Source organism: Cupressus sempervirens, chromosome 11 (genome assembly GCF_028749045.1).
Source record: "Cupressus sempervirens isolate cs-2001-9-10 chromosome 11, ASM2874904v1, whole genome shotgun sequence".
Taxonomy (NCBI): domain Eukaryota; kingdom Viridiplantae; phylum Streptophyta; class Pinopsida; order Cupressales; family Cupressaceae; genus Cupressus; species Cupressus sempervirens.
In genome coordinates this window covers 535,746,452-535,762,545 of record NC_143128.1, presented here as the reverse complement: position 1 = coordinate 535,762,545, position 16,094 = coordinate 535,746,452, and the positions used below count along the sequence as shown (strand labels likewise).

The window sequence follows — 16,094 nt, the reverse complement described above, 5'->3', positions numbered from 1 at the left end:
TAACTCTACCATAAATGGACTTTAACTCTAACCCTAACAATTATTTTAACCCTAAAGCTAACCCTAACTCTAACCCTTTCTATACACCTATCTCTAACCCTGACCCTAACTCTAATTCTAACCCTAACACTAACCCTAAACCTTACCCCAACCATACCCATAACTCTAACCCAAACTCTAACTCTAACTATAAATCTAACTCTACCATAATTAGACTCTAATCCTAACTGTATCCCTTACTTTAATCTTCACTAAAACCCTAACAATAACTCTATCCTTAACCCCAACTCAAAACTCTAACCCTAACCTTAACCCTTACTTTAATCTTCACTAAAATCCTAACCCTAACTCTAAACCTTTCTATACACCTATCTCTAACCCTGACCCTAACTCTAATTCTAACCCTAACACTAACCCTAAACCTTACCCCAACCATACCCATAACTCTAACCCTAACTCTAACTCTAACTATAAATCTAACTTTACCATAATTAGACTCCAATCCTAATTGTATCCCTTAGTTTACTCTTGACTAAAACCCTAACCCTAACTCTATCCTTAACCCCAACTCAAAACTCTAACCCTAACCTTAACCCTTACTTTAATCTTCACTAAAATCCTAACCCTAACTCTAACCTCAACCCCGATTCAAAACTCTAACCCAAACCTTAACCCTTACTTAAATCTTCACTAAAAACCTAACCCTTATTTTAACTCTAATTCTAACTCTACCTCAACCCTAACTCTAATTCTAACCCTAAACCTAACAATAATACTAACCTAAACCCTAATTCTTACCATTGTCCTTTCCCTAACCCTAACACTAACACACTCTAATTCTAAACCTAACCCTAACTCTAACCCTAAGAATAGTTGTAATCCTAAAATAGCCCTTGCCCTAGCCCTAACCCTAACCGTAACTCTAATTGTAACTCTAATCCTAATCTAACTCTACCTCTAATTATAACCCTAACCCTAACCCTAACTCTATTTAAAATCCCTAACCCTAACCCTAACCCTAACTCTATTTAAAATCCTAACCCTAACCCTAACCCTATATCTAACCCTAACCCTAACCCTAACTCTACTCTTCAATATAACAATTTACCTAACAATATCCTTAAAATTAAACTCAATTAAACTAATAAGGATTTTTAAAAAAATGTTCAATAATTTTATACTACTACTATTTTATAGTAAGTTTATACAACTATATTTAAAAAGAAATAAAAAAATCACTACTAACCTTATAAAAAATAGAAAAAGTTAAAATTACTTTTTTGGTTGCGCCGCGACTGCCACTAGCTATATATACCTCTATATATATTACGCCGAGAGTAATCGTTCTCGAAGCGCCTATTTTTATTTTCATTAATCCCAACTTCGATTAAAATAACTTTGGAATTAACGATTACTCTTGGAGTAATATATATAGAGGTATATATAGCTAGTTAATGAAACCAGTCGTCGTACGAGGAATCCATGGTGAAACTCCAGCGCAGCAGTTGACAGATAATCCGTTGTCACCTGTCAAATCATAACCACACGTCATTCAATCAAAGCCATTTCTTATCAATCTAGCCTGTATATAAACCCTAATCACAGCACTTTCTCCTCGAAAGAGAAAGATAAAACAGAACGGAAGGCGAAAAAAAAAAACAAGAAATTTGCAGCAATGGGAGTAGGAACGGCCGAGAACAGCGCAGCTTTGAAGTTCGAAGAGAGCTTTATTCAGAACGAAGAACATCGTCCAAAGCGTTCTTCCGCTTTACCCCCCGATAATCTGCAAATTCCAGTGATAGATCTGGAAAATAGCTCAACGGAGGAGGTGAAAAAGGCCTGCAGAGATTGGGGATTTTTTCACCTGATCAACCATGGCTTTCCACAGCATCTTCTACGCCGCCTGGAGTACGCCGCAGACAATTTCTTTTCTTTGCCTCTGGATGAAAAGAGAAAAGTAGCCAGGGATGCTGATAATTCCTTGGGATACTTCAACACCGAGCTTACGAAAAATGTGAGGGATTGGAAAGAGGTTTTCGATTTTATGGCGCGAGAGGAAACCCTATTGCCCCTATCTGTTGAGCCAAATGAATTCGCTACATATGCCGTCGTAAACCAGTGGCCGAGCGGGCTTACGGATTTCAGGTAGCCTTTTGCTCTCTGCTGCTTTCTGGTCTGCAATTCTTCTTTGAATTCTGGTAAATTTCGGGATTTTAGGGTTTCAACTGTTAATTTGTTAATTTGTGTTTTTTAATGTTTTCCTGAGTTGACATAGTGGTGTAGAACTTATACTCTTGAAAGAGAGCTCTTGAAAGAGAGGTCACTGGGGTAGGGTATGTACACCTCGTTTGTAGTGTCCTCGAAAAAGAGTACGAGGTAGTCCATATTACGAAAATTTAGATAATTAGTAGAGGTGTTTTTGGTAAGTTTTAAAAGACACGAAAATTTGATCTATTTTTTCGTAAGTTTTAAAAGACATGTGGATAAATTAACATTTGGGAAATGTAAAACAAGAGTTCTGATAGAGCAGCTTGAGTCCTTGCCTATATGGAAGATAGTTTTGTTCTAATAATATTTAATAATATTGTGAATTGAAAGAAGCAAAAGATTGTATTATAATTTATTTTTAAAGGTAATGTTAAATAAGAAAACGGAAAATAAATAAAATTTGATCATGAAAATTTGAAAGTATTTAAAACAACATTATATATACCTTGTGTTTTAAAAAAATGCAAAATTCTTGATTGTTCTAAAGTAGAGGTGAGTCTCATGTCCATTTCTTTTTTTCTCATCATAGAAAACCTCTAGAATAATTTTTTTTCTTAAAAATTTTAATGTTTACTCGTTAGAAGACAATATAGTCAAGTGCCAGTATTTGCCGTAAATAAATATACAAATGAAAAATTATTAGTCATAACTTTGTCGTATTTGAGAAATTATTAAATATGTGCATAATTTTTAATGCTGTGCAATTGTTTATTCTATTAGTATTAATTAGCATTACTATATAGCTATTGTAAGTAGTATTCATAATTACTAAATTATACAAAACAAAAGTTAGATATTTATATTATGCTAAATACTAAGAAGAAATATAGTTTAAATATAAGCATATGGCCATGTTGTATTTTGAAATACATTAGATTAAATTTTATTTTAAGAATATAAAAGTAAAAAAATTGGATACCAAAAAAACTAGAAGAGAGCTAAATTTAAACCAATAATAAAAATATAAATTAGAGACATTAAATCTTGACTATATCTATTTTCTATTACAATAGATAAAGAGTTCTTAATACATGATTATCTTATATTCATGAAACTTATATTTGAATTCTAGTACTAAGAAATATTTTGAATTGGAAAGTATATGCTATTTTTTATCATGATCAAGAATTATGTGAACACCCCTTATTAACATCATTTTGAAGATATGTCCTTAAATCTAGATGGCATGACATATCATGAATAGAATTTCTTTGTATCTAAGTCAAGATAAAGATTTAAAAGATATCCTTGGATAACTATTGATGGTAACAAGAAAGTAGAAGGAGGATTACTAACTCTCAAATAATGTAATATAAAACTAGTAATAAAACATATCTAATGCAAAGTACACCAACCAAAGTGAACAATATTTGACTAAGGTATCATTGATTGAATATTTTAAAATATATAAATTTTCATAATCCAAGTGGGAATTAAAGGGCTTGAGTGAATATTCGTAATTGGCACAATATAAAACTTGAATATTTCCTTCAAATTAATAATACCTGGTGTGTTAATATATGTGTGTTAGTATGATTTAATTTAATAATACCTGGTGTGTGTTCCAATTTCTTTACTTTGAATAACCTAAAAGTGGCAATGGATATATCACAAGGAATCAAATTTTAATTATTATAACATTTGAAGCACGTTTATTAACTTATTGAAGAGGTACTAAGGTTCTTATTACTAAGATTCCAAACTTTTTACAAATCTCTTTGCACAGAAAATACCATTTTATATTGTCAATATTTTACATTCATTATTTTGTAATTATAGCTTATTTATTTTATCAAAATCTTACAAATTTATTTGTTTTCTTAATAAAAGGCTATTGTCCACTTTTGTTAATATCAATTAAGGTTTTGTCATAATCTTATATTGACATATGAATAACTTAAAATATATATTACTACTCCAATTCATTACTCTTCTTTGTCAATACTTTTAATAAACAATATTACTGAATAATATTTCTCCAGTAATATTATTCAAATGATACTATTCTTAATTAATAAATAATAAAAATAATAAATGAAGCTAAACATCAGTAATATTTAAATATTAAATAATATTAATATAGAAGTCAATCACTAATATAATATATAATATAATATAATTATAATTATAATATTTTCTAATTTCACTCATTCCAGATGTGCACGTAGCCCATTTCTCGTCTCCTCTTCTTCACTCTACCTCCGCCATTAAGAAGTACAGTTCCTTTTCCCTGCGCTGCCTAGGGAATATATATATATATATCGAAATACGGATGGGTTGACGAAGGAGATTTAAAAAACATTGTTTTTTCAATTGCGAGGGAGAAGCGCGGCAAGAGGGTTTTTGTCTGTGGTGATGTTGGGATGGCCGAGTACCAAGGAAAGCTATTGTATTTACAGCAGTTGAAGGAGGAGCAAGAGCAGTGAGGGGAACGCCAGAGTTCGACTTACATGCAGTGCCAAAAAATTAAGCTTTTGAAGATGCCGAGAGATGCAGCCCTGACAACCCTTTTTCTTCATGAATTTAATCTCACGCATGAAGTGACCGTCTGATTGAGTTGCAGGAGTAGCATTTACAGTGCCTGCACCTGCAACAGAGTGGCAAATCGTCAAAGAAGCCATTATTGCTTAATTCCACTGGTTCATCCGAGTGCTGCGTGGCTACAAATTTGGGGATTGTCTGTTAGAAGAAACTTCTAGAATGAAACTGGAATATTCTGGAGATTTAATTCACTATTTTTTGATGAGCATTGTACAAGTATGAAGGCATTTCACTATCAAAAAGCCAACCAGATCGATTCCCGCTCTTCTTAGTGTAGTGCATGCGGCAGCTGCTCCTATAACAAGTAAGAATTTGGAGGGAGTCGCCCCCATCCACAACTTTAGTTCAAATAATTTATTGATAGCGCATCTATGAACCCTGTCAGATCCCCTGCTCCGCAAGGATTACGATTGGAGGCTGCAGATCATGTTTACAGCGTGCGGGTGTGTTTCAGTCTGAATGTGTCTGGAAAATATTCGTCAATGGCGTCACAAATGAAGGCGGCGTGTTGTCTCCCCCTAATTGCAGTGTTACCGCCACTGTTTAATTTTTATTTTTATGTTTTTTTTCAATTGATAAAGTAAAAAATGGAATGTTCTGGAGAGATCTGAATTTCTATCATTTAAAAAAATTAAAAATACAGTTAAACCCCTGGGAAAAAAGACTCATCCAATCAGAAAAAAGAAATTAACACATAAAAATTGATTTTAAAAATAGATCTTTTTAAACATTACAGATTTGAAATGTTTTCAGATTATAAATTATATAGAGGAAAACATCTTGTAGGAAACACCTAGTAGTCTTGGATTTTGCTGTTTTTTCCGATATACCTCTGTAGGTGAAAGAATTACTTAAATCTTTTTATTAGGTCCAAAATTGCCATTTCAAAATGTTGACTTACTCAAAAATACCAATACTAATAACTAAATGCCCCAATAATTATATATCACAATTCTTATGATTCGCAAAGAATCTTATAAAAAAGACAAGCCAAAGCTGAGATCTCAATCTAACCATGCAGCTTCCATTCTCTTACAGCCCATGCAGCTTCCATTCTCTTACAGCCTATCTCGAACCAAATCAATGTTTGGCCTAGAGGTAAGGGCCCGTTTGTTTGCTGGAATTAACAAACGGGCCCTATAATGGAGGCTTTCTCATCCACAAACGGTTCCAACAAGAAAGACACCGCAGGATGTTGTCAGGACTTTATCTGCCCAAGATATCTGGCTATCTCTAAGGAACAAGATGGCACATCAATGGTTTCCATTACACATCCATTTGTAGAAGGCAACCCAGAATCACCACTGCCAAAAGCCATTTTAGCGACCAATCAGGACTCTCTAGCAAAGCATCCTTTAGACTAAGCAAAGGGCAAAGGAAAATTGCACCAATCTTCAGACTTTGCACAGGGGAAAGGCTTTGGAAGGGTCATTTGAAAACCCTCAAAGCCTTGCGATACTAAAATTGCTTGCTGACTTGCCAGAGGGGAGGACAAAACCATGCTACAATCCCCACCTTATACCTTCCTCCATGTTCTCAGCAGCAGAAACCCTAGCTGTGAGGCAGTCAGCCTAGGGCCCAGAGACAGTCTGAAACTTATTCGAACAGAGCACTACACCTCTTCATTCTTAGGGCATATGGGCCTTCATTGGACCATTAAGCTGTAGGTTTGAACAAGGTGATAATACCATGGGGATTGAATCATGAACTCAACAATAATGGCATTTGGAAGAGATTTTTTTTTTAAAGTGGTTTCTTTGAGCAAGAAACAGTCTGAAAACTCAAGTTTAGTAGATGAAAAATTACAACAATTAAATGACACATTTAGCTGCTATAATTGACACGAGTTTTCCTCAATCCATGAAGTATATGGATATAGCTTTGTTTCAAATCGCTCTCACTAATCCATCATTAATAGATTAGAAAAAAAACTTTAAAAAGAGGTGAAGAAGTAGTAACTAACCCATCGCACTTCTTCATTCTTAGGGCATGCTGAAAATTACTGTTTGCCCCATCCAATCAAATATTTCCACATCCAACATTTTCAATCAATCAAACATTTTCAATTAATCATCTCCTTTTTAATTGCTTTGATTTTGAATTTTATTGTATAAGATTTTATTTGAATCAACTTTTAATTAATCATCCCCTGTTTTACTGCTTTGATTTTGAATTTTATTGTATAAGATTTTGTTTGAATCAATTTTAGGTTACACTCCATAATCGATCATTTATAGAATGAAAGAACTGTAGGAGAAAATCTAAAATATTAATACAAGCAAAATCTTACACGAATGCTTTTTTCCCTATCAAGCTCAATTTGAACTAATCTTTACCCAATCTTCAACCAATGTTGGCTATTTCTTTTCTTAGCATTGTGATTAGTTTAGTTCGTTTATAACTCTATATAATAGCAGCTTCATTACTGATTTCTGTTTCCTGGGGAAATTGTTGCAGAGAGGCTTGCCTGGCCTACGCAGAGGCTGCAAGGGAGTTGTCGTTCAAATTGCTAGAATTAATAGCACGGAGCCTTGGCTTGCCCAGCGACCGATTGAATGAATATTTCCAAGATGATATAAGCCTTGGGCGACTGAATTGGTACCCGGCGTGCCCGGCTCCTGAGCTGGCACTAGGTGTGGGCAGGCACAAGGATCCTGGTGGCCTCACCCTTCTTTACCAAGACCAGGTGGGTGGTCTCGAGGTGAAGCGCAAGGACAATGGTCAATGGATACCTGCTCACCCCCTGCCCGACTCCTTTGTTGTCAATGTTGGAGACTGCATACAGGTATTTGTTTTTCTATTTTCCCTAAATTGTTCAGCGAGGTCATACCTCTTTTAATGTTTAGTGGTGATGATTTGTTATTTTGGATTTGATTGCGTGGGAGTGTTTTGTATCAATATTTCAAAGCACATTCTATGATCTATTGTCAGGATGAAAGATTGTATAAGAAGAAAAAATGGCGAATTACAGATCAACACTATTTCTCCTCCTTGTGCTACACTCTTTCATTCTGATTGTTTCAATCATTAGGATGAAAGAGTGCACAAGGAGAAGAAGAAATGGTAGGTTGTAAACCGATATCAGTTTTCCTTTTCATCCCGATCGTATAGAATCTATATGGATCATTTTGATGAAATAGTGCACTAGGAGAAGAAGAAATGGGAAGTTGCAGATCAAACCATTTCTCCTTTATGCACTCTTTCATTCTGATCGTATAGATTACAATGTGTATTCTGAAATATTGATGAAAAACTTAAATCTATAATTGAATTCAAAAATAGCAAATCATTGATATAATACATTATAGAAATCTAATATTATAAATTGTGACTGATATTAATTCACTGCTGTAAATGTGCATTCCGATTGTTTGGATCACTAGGATGAAAGAGTGCATAAGGATGAAAGGAGAAATGGTAGATTGCAGACCAGCCAATACTAGTTTACCTTTTTCGTATATATTCTTTCATCCTTACCGTATGAAAGTTATGGACCATTAAGATGAAAGAGTGTATAAGGAAAAGAAGAATGGGAAGTTGTAGATCAAACCATTTTTTTTTATGCACTCTTTCATTCTGATTCTGATTGTTTACAGAATATGTTCCAAATATTGATGCAAAACTCTAATATAATTGAATTCAGAGATAATAAATCATTAGTATAATCTGATTTTAATTCACCGGTGTTGATGAAGATTTGATATTTAAAGAGTCACAATGTACTGATTCTTTGAGTTCATTCCAACATAGCCATTTACCTAGCTTTAACAAAAGCCATAGGCCTGCTTACAAGAAATTGTTGCCTACAATTTTCAATTCTGATTGATTCCTTGAATGCCATGGCAGGTGTGGAGCAATGACAGGTATGAAAGTGTAGAGCACAGAGCGGTTGTGAATGACAGCCGAAAACGCCTCTCCATTCCATTTTTCTTTAATCCTTCACACTATGTGAACGTCAAACCTTTGGAGGAGATGGTGAGTACAGAGAACCCTCCCAAGTACAGGGAGTACAATTGGGGAAAGTTTTATAAGCGAAAGAAAGATAGCAATTTTAAAAACTTGGGAGTTGAGAATATACAAATCTACAACTTCAGAATTTGATAGGTATGGGAATTTAAAAGAACAACTTTTCTTAGATGCATAAATAAGTTCAAAACTAAGTCTCCCAGATGCATATGCATAAATTGTAAGCACGGTAAAATATAATTTACCATGATTTTTATGGAATATTGTATGTATGTACAGTTATGTAATAAGATTTTTTTTCTACAATGTTTTTATGGAATATTATATGTATATAGAATTATGGTGTATAGAAAGATTGCATTTCTATACAATCTTTTGCTCTTTTAAAAAAGAAAAAGAAAAAGAAAAAGAAAAAGATTATATTTATACAATGTCTTTAATGGAATATAAATTTATATATAGGCATGATAGAAAAAAGAATGCATCTCTATAGTGTATTTTATGTATAGACAATAATGGTATATATAAGGATTGCAACTCTAGGATAGGTTTACATCATGGTTAGTGTTATAGTTAGGGTCATGCTTTTTTATTATGGTCAAGTTTGAAATTTAGATGTAGGTTTAGAATTAGGGTTTAAGTTATGAGGATAATCGGATTATGGCTAGGGTAAGGGTTTGCATCATGACCAATATTATGGTAAGGGCTAGGATTGTGATTAGGGTTTCAAATTAGTGTTATAGTTAGGATTAGGGTTTAGCACCTAGGGTTGAGATAACCTTTCGATTTTGGGTTTACACCATGGTTAGTGTTATGGTTAGAGTAAATGTTTTGATTAGGGGGTAGGGCTAGGGTTTAAGTTAATATATTAAATAAACTTCAAGAAATTTATTTGACATTAATTATGAAGTAAAACAAAAAGAACACGAGCACATTTTAGTTAACAAATTTAGCAAAAATATATTAAAAATGATATAAGGTTACATGCAACGTATATTTAGATAATTAACCATGTCAAAAATATATTAAAATATTTCAATTGAATTTATGTTTGATTAGAAGTAAATAAAAAAGATTGGGTTAAACTTATATTTGTTTAATAAACATTGCAAAAGCATGCAATAGTCAATAAAATGTAGCAAATAATTATGACGACTAGTGGATTTGCATATTGAAGGCATTAGAAAAAAATTGAACAAAAAACATACTACAATTATTCTACAAACATTTGTGTCTATTTTCTTTAACCTTCTGCTTTGCAAGTTGTCTACCCTTTTATTTTTATTATTTTAATGTTCAAATGTGACTAGTGACATCATTCTCAAACTGTATAGAGATTTATACAAGATATTGTCATAGATGTCAATTATGTTCTTTCTCTTGGCCCTTTATCGATTGTTGCTTTGAGAAGAGTCAATCCTTGCGATTTATCGATGTCAACGTCTATGCAAGTCTCAATGGAAATCAAAGTGTCTTGCCTTTTGCTATTGTTGATATTGGAATTGTCTTTGGATAACGATCTTTAAACAATAGCCTTGCTAGCTATCAAACTCAACCATCACATATGCTAGTTGTTTAGGTGGAACACTTCTTGGTTTGTAGACAATCTTTCAAATTTAATCCTAGAGCTCCATGTACAAGACCTATGTGTATCCAAAGTTTTGAAGTCAACACGGCCCTTGAATTCTTACTAATTTATAACTCTAGGTCAAGTTCATCATTTGAACAATTTTCTACTATACCTACACTTCTTTTTTTGTGACAACACCATGTGCAACAAAATGACTCAATGAATATTATAATTCTTTATTATGATTGTTAACATTTTCTTTCAAAGTTAAGAACAAATGGACAACGCTTTCAAACTTAGAATTGGTTGCAATTGTTTAGTGGAAAAATGAATAGGATTTAGGCCTCCACTTTTCACATCTAAAACATTTAAAATACAAGAGAAAGAGGGGCTTCCAAGCATAACTCTCAACGTGCCCTAGGTTTAATTAGCAAAAACCCAATTGTGATATCGGGATGCCAATACAAAATCTAGAAACTTATTTAAAGTACACTAGCAAGGTCTCTTTCATGCAATGTAGATTTAATTGGGGATGTGTAAATACACAAGTGTAATTGATTAAATGAGGAGTGTAAGATAGGTCTAGGTCCTAACTATATGAAATCAACCCAATTAAGATATGAAATCATGATAAAATTGAAAATGAAAATGCATGATGAAGTACTCACCTTGAAATATGTTTGAATAAGTGTGGATTTGGGCCAAATTATGAAATTTCTTCCTCTAAACCCCTAAATAAACAAAAAACCTAGGAAAACCCAAAAATGTTCTTTTTAAAAAAAATTCTGGAAAAGCAATAGCGAACAGTTTGAACTGGTGGTAACCACATAGAACGATTCCCATGAGGTTGATGTGTTCTAGGGGCCCTATAATGAAGTCCAACCATAATCTCTAGAAACCTACCAAAATGTTATTTTCAGATCTGTAATCACACTTTTGCTATCCTGCTCCTACTACATAAATTAGAGGTTTTTGTTGTTTGATGGGTGAGGGCTTGCCTTGGTCAAGCCTTAGATTGAGAATCAACCTTGAATTAAAATGTAATTGGAATGAATAATATCAAGTGAAAGATACAATTATCTCCATAGATGCAATTGAATTTGATCTGTGATAAGTATGTAGATGCAATGGGCTTGACTCAGAAATCAAAGAGAAATCAAAGAAGCCAAAATCTCATGAATATGAATGTATGTGATGTCATGGATGAAGAATATAAGAACTTGAATGGATTATATATTTCCTCCTTTGAAGCCAAATTCCGCTACCACCTTGAAGGAAGAAGCTTGATACAAAGGGAAAATGCTTGAAGATGCTTGCTTGCCTGAATACAATATCTTGATCGCTTGATGCCTCATGGTAGACTTGTGAAGGCATGATCATGAAGAGTGTGTATTTCAAAATGAAGCCTCCAAGCCTCCTTATATACTAGTTTTCATGCCCGAGAAAACAATACAGGCCATCCGAAAAGAAAAGAGTTAATAATTAAAACCTCGAGGCATTTTGAGCCCTGAGCCCTGTAATCAATGGGGAAGAGGTCAACCTGGGTCAATGGCTACTAGACTAGGTTGACATGGGTTGATCTATTCCCAGAGGAAAGCATAAATAGGCCTCAAAAATCTCTAGGAGGAAGTGCAGATAAAATGGTGAAATACAAAGCCTACCAAAAGATATGACCAATAAGGTGGCAATTAAACACTTAAAGGACCATATTAGAAGGCAAGAGATGATATAGAAGTGTTACATGGATTAATGAGGAAAAAGAGAGACCAAGACCATACTAAGGAGGGCTAAAATGTCTCAAAATGAAGTGCATCCATTTTAAGGCAGGCAACAACATCAATGTTTTTAAGGGTTTCTCATCATTAGTAATTCTCAATCATCAATTTGTGGGTTTGCATCTCTTAGATGTGTCAAAAGTTGACGGAACCTTTGTTGCTTGATGTTTCCCATCTTGTTTGCATATTTCATCTAAAGCAAGTACAATCTTGAATTTATCCCATAGAAACTTTGTTCGTCTATTACTATGATATGATAGCCTATCATTGACTGGAGACAATTGATGCAAATCTCCTACGAAAATAATAGATACAACTAAATCATAATTAAAAATAGTAATTACTTTCAAAAGTACATAATTTTTAATTGTAGTTTCATAGTGTATGACAATTTAAAATAGTTGTATTAATGAGACAAAATATAAATATGGTCTTGCAAAGCTTATGTGTACACTTTGCGAGAAAGCTCTTTGGAGTTTTAAATCTATGTTCTCCAAGAAGATCTACCGATGAAGCTCATCTCATGAATCAAAATATATTTGATGAGTCATTTCTTCTTAAAAACTCATGAGTTTTTCTCCTTTAGTTGAGAAAAATATTGTATTGAGATTTTCAATTTTGAACGAACTATAATGACTCCTATATTGAAAGTTGTGACCCTTGTTGGTTCAAGTAATAAAAGGGGAGAATGAGAGGGCAGTACAACATTTTTAAGATCGTTTCTATTGACACCACTTAAATATGACTTTCTCTTTCTTGTTGTTCCTTGGATTATCATTAACAACAGGTTTCCCTTATGATTTATATGGAAGTGTGTCATAATTATGTCGATGTTTTTTTTAGTTTATCGCTTAGGGTCATGTAGTTGATGCATTGGAGCATTCCATCATATATGAGAAATCCATTATCCTTCATCTTACTAACAAAATTGATCACTCTTTTAGTATTCTCTTCTCCTTGATAGTTAGTAGACCAATTTGCATGCTTAACAATGTCTCTTTTTCCCAACATATCTAATTTTGAAAATTGTATATTCTAACCATGATGCTACCTAGATATAATTTCACATTCATGCTCTATAGTATTTCTACGAACATATTCATTGTCTTCAATTTTAGAATCACTTGTAAATTGAATATTTTCGACAATGCTTATTTTTTCAACATGCTAAGGATTGTAATTGAATGAATCCTAGTTAGCTACTATGGAATCGTCCTAGTTTTCCTCATCAATTTATGTGACACCTTCCATACATAAAGACCCTTTTTTTGGTATCCATCAATGAATTTTTTTGTTTTTTCCTCATTATTCTCTTCATTGTTTACTGTTATAGGTTTGAACACCTCATGTAAGATATTAAGATTAACAAATTTTCTATTGCTCTCCATTATTGGAAGTTTTAATAACATGTGACATGTTTCTTGATCTCTAATGTCTCTTTCTGTAAGTGTCTCATATAGAAGCTTTCTATATGATCGTGCATCTAAATCATCAGGGTTTTCCATGTTGGAGAGGTTCATCAACATTTATGGTACATTTCTCAACTTTTGTTGCATACTTAGCAATATATTTGGTTACTTCATGTGAAAAAGATCAAGTTGCCAATCTATATACACTCTCCACAAGTACAATATATGACAATAAGAATTCACTCCATCATAATTTATTGTCGGTTTTTTTTTTTTACTAGTTTATATGTCTTGAGATTATTTGGATCTCCTCAAGTTTAATGGCCAAGGAGAATTGTACCTATAATCATTAAGGAAAATTACTACATTTAGTTTCATTAGTTTTCAATAAATTTAATTTTGATATAACTTTTCTTGTGATCAAATGGTTTACCTATAAAACATGCTTCCTATTTTATTTTGTAAGCATGTGCCCTCCTTTCTAATTGTATGCCATTTTACACAGTTCAATATATCTTCATAAGCATGGTCCAAACCCACCTCTGCAAGTTGTGTTATGTTTTTGAGACATGGATGTTGAAAATTTAGGAAAGGCTACAATTGAAATCAATTAAAATAAGTATATCAGCTATATCATAAGTTGTAAATAGATAAAGTGATACAACATTACAAATATATCCAAATATTTATAAACAAACTTGTATATTTTGAGGATGTAGATCTTCTCTAGGATTTCATGCATGAATAATAGAATGAAAATATCTTTAATCATTGTTTCACTCCTTATTTCACTGTTCAATATTGTCCATATTGAATGCGCAGTTGATCCATATGAATCTAAATACATGTGGAGGTCCCCTATGCTGCCTCTCATATCTAGACCAATTATCAAATATTTATTCTCTTTTTCTAGAATTTCTTTTTTGAATATTGAATGTTTAGGTGCATGTAATACACCACTATATGAGCATAGTCAATTACATTTTGTTTTCACTAGTTTTGAGCTTTCCTTGGATTTGTAAGTATTCTTCCAAGCATTAGAGTATACAAACTTGACTGATACATATCTGTTGCACTCAATGTGAAGAATATTGTAGGAGAACCTTTTTAATGAAGCATGAAGCATATATATCAAATTTGCATGATATATAGCCCAATACAACCTTGTGCCCTTCACTTTTGTCTCAAACTACATCAATCTACAATTGGATTGGAGCAAGGTGCATTTTCCACATGTTAACATAACTCATTGATGGTAGTTGAAATGTCTTTAAATATTTTTTTTACAAACATTGAAGATGAATTCTATTCATTATGTCTCATTATCATGTTCATCATGTAAAATATTTGAATTTGAGATAGTGGTCAAAACGGTGATCCCTCTATTACAACAAATACTTCACTAATGTGTGAAGATGTAATGCCTCATTTATAGCTCTAACTAGTCCCATTCACCTATTAGAAATAGTGTTAGAAATTTCATATCAAGTTATCCTGATGTGACATATTCATTAATTAGAGATGCAACAATACTTAGATAACATAATTGGTGACACTGGATTTACATCAAGGTTGTTAACCCATGCATGGATAAGTTTCATTTTTGGGGGCATTAGGTAGTCTCAAAGCCATTGATGTTGTGTGCTCTACTACATTATCTTCATCTATCTTCATAATTGGAAACACAAAAATGATTTCATTTGCATCTAAATCAAATTTCATATTAAGTGTCTTCAATCTATTAAAAATATTTTTATCAATATTTTTGCACAATTGTCAAGAGCATCTTCATTAATTATAACATTAGAGTAAAAAAATCATACTCTATTTTGTATTTGAGTGCTTTGTACACACAATCCCTATTTATAGTAAAATGATAACATGTTTCATGTTGGTCCCTCCTTAAAAAATAATGGTAGGTAAATTATCTTTTGAATGTGGCCATATTTGGAAAATATATCCTATATTTTTTGGGAAACTTACTATGTGTCTTTAGTATTTGTATTCATCAATTGTTATGTAATGTATTTTGCTGTATGGGGCTAATACGTGTAATCAAATTTTCTTCAACTTGAGTCAAGTTTGCAAGCTCCTTAGGTTGCGACCCTAGATACATATTCTTTAAAGCTAAAAATCTATTATTTCTTCTCTCTTGTTGACATATGTTTCATATTGGACTTTATTAGTTGCATACTCATCTCATTCTTAAATAACATTCCTAATAGATATATCACATATTATGCATTCTAGAGCTATCTAATTGATTCCTGAATATTATCTAGAATCTACTTATCTTGAAAAATTCTATTTAGGTTTTGTATATTTTCAACATTGCCTTATGTAGCTAAATTGTGTTTACTATGGACCCTGATAAATCTCCAAGTAGGAGATTGTTGGTTTTGTCATGACTATTTAGGCAACTGTATACTCATCTTTTATCGTGGGATTCAGGGCAATGAATTGATTCTTGTGTGTGGGTACCCAGGGCGTGGATTAACTTGTTTAGTATTTATGAGTTGACTCATCAAGCATTTCCCTAAGTTGACTTGTCAAGTATTTTTTAGG

The 16,094-nt window shown here is 32.8% G+C and overlaps 1 protein-coding gene across 1 annotated transcript; it reads left to right on the top strand.

The window, feature by feature from the left end:
- The first annotated feature begins 1,618 nt into the window (after nt 1-1,618).
- On the top strand, nt 1,619-9,081 carry LOC149530746 (fe(II)/2-oxoglutarate-dependent dioxygenase 4-like). Its single transcript, XM_089811851.1, has 3 exons — nt 1,619-2,145; nt 7,267-7,594; nt 8,656-9,081. Exons 1-3 carry the CDS (start codon nt 1,676-1,678, stop codon nt 8,908-8,910), a joined length of 1,053 nt encoding a protein of 350 aa, XP_089667977.1. The 5' UTR covers nt 1,619-1,675; the 3' UTR covers nt 8,911-9,081.
- Nucleotides 9,082-16,094: the final 7,013 nt, after the last annotated feature.

What these genes read in the sequence shown, in the direction of transcription:
- LOC149530746 (XM_089811851.1), top strand. Translation starts at nt 1,676, where the DNA reads ATGGGAGTAGGAACGGCCGAGAACAGCGCAGCTTTGAAGTTCGAAGAG. An exon ending in AGCGGGCTTACGGATTTCAG is followed by an intron (nt 2,146 to 7,266) that starts GTAGCCTTTTGC and finishes AAATTGTTGCAG; the next exon opens with AGAGGCTTGCCTGGCCTACG. An exon ending in ATGTTGGAGACTGCATACAG is followed by an intron (nt 7,595 to 8,655) that starts GTATTTGTTTTT and finishes ATGCCATGGCAG; the next exon opens with GTGTGGAGCAATGACAGGTA.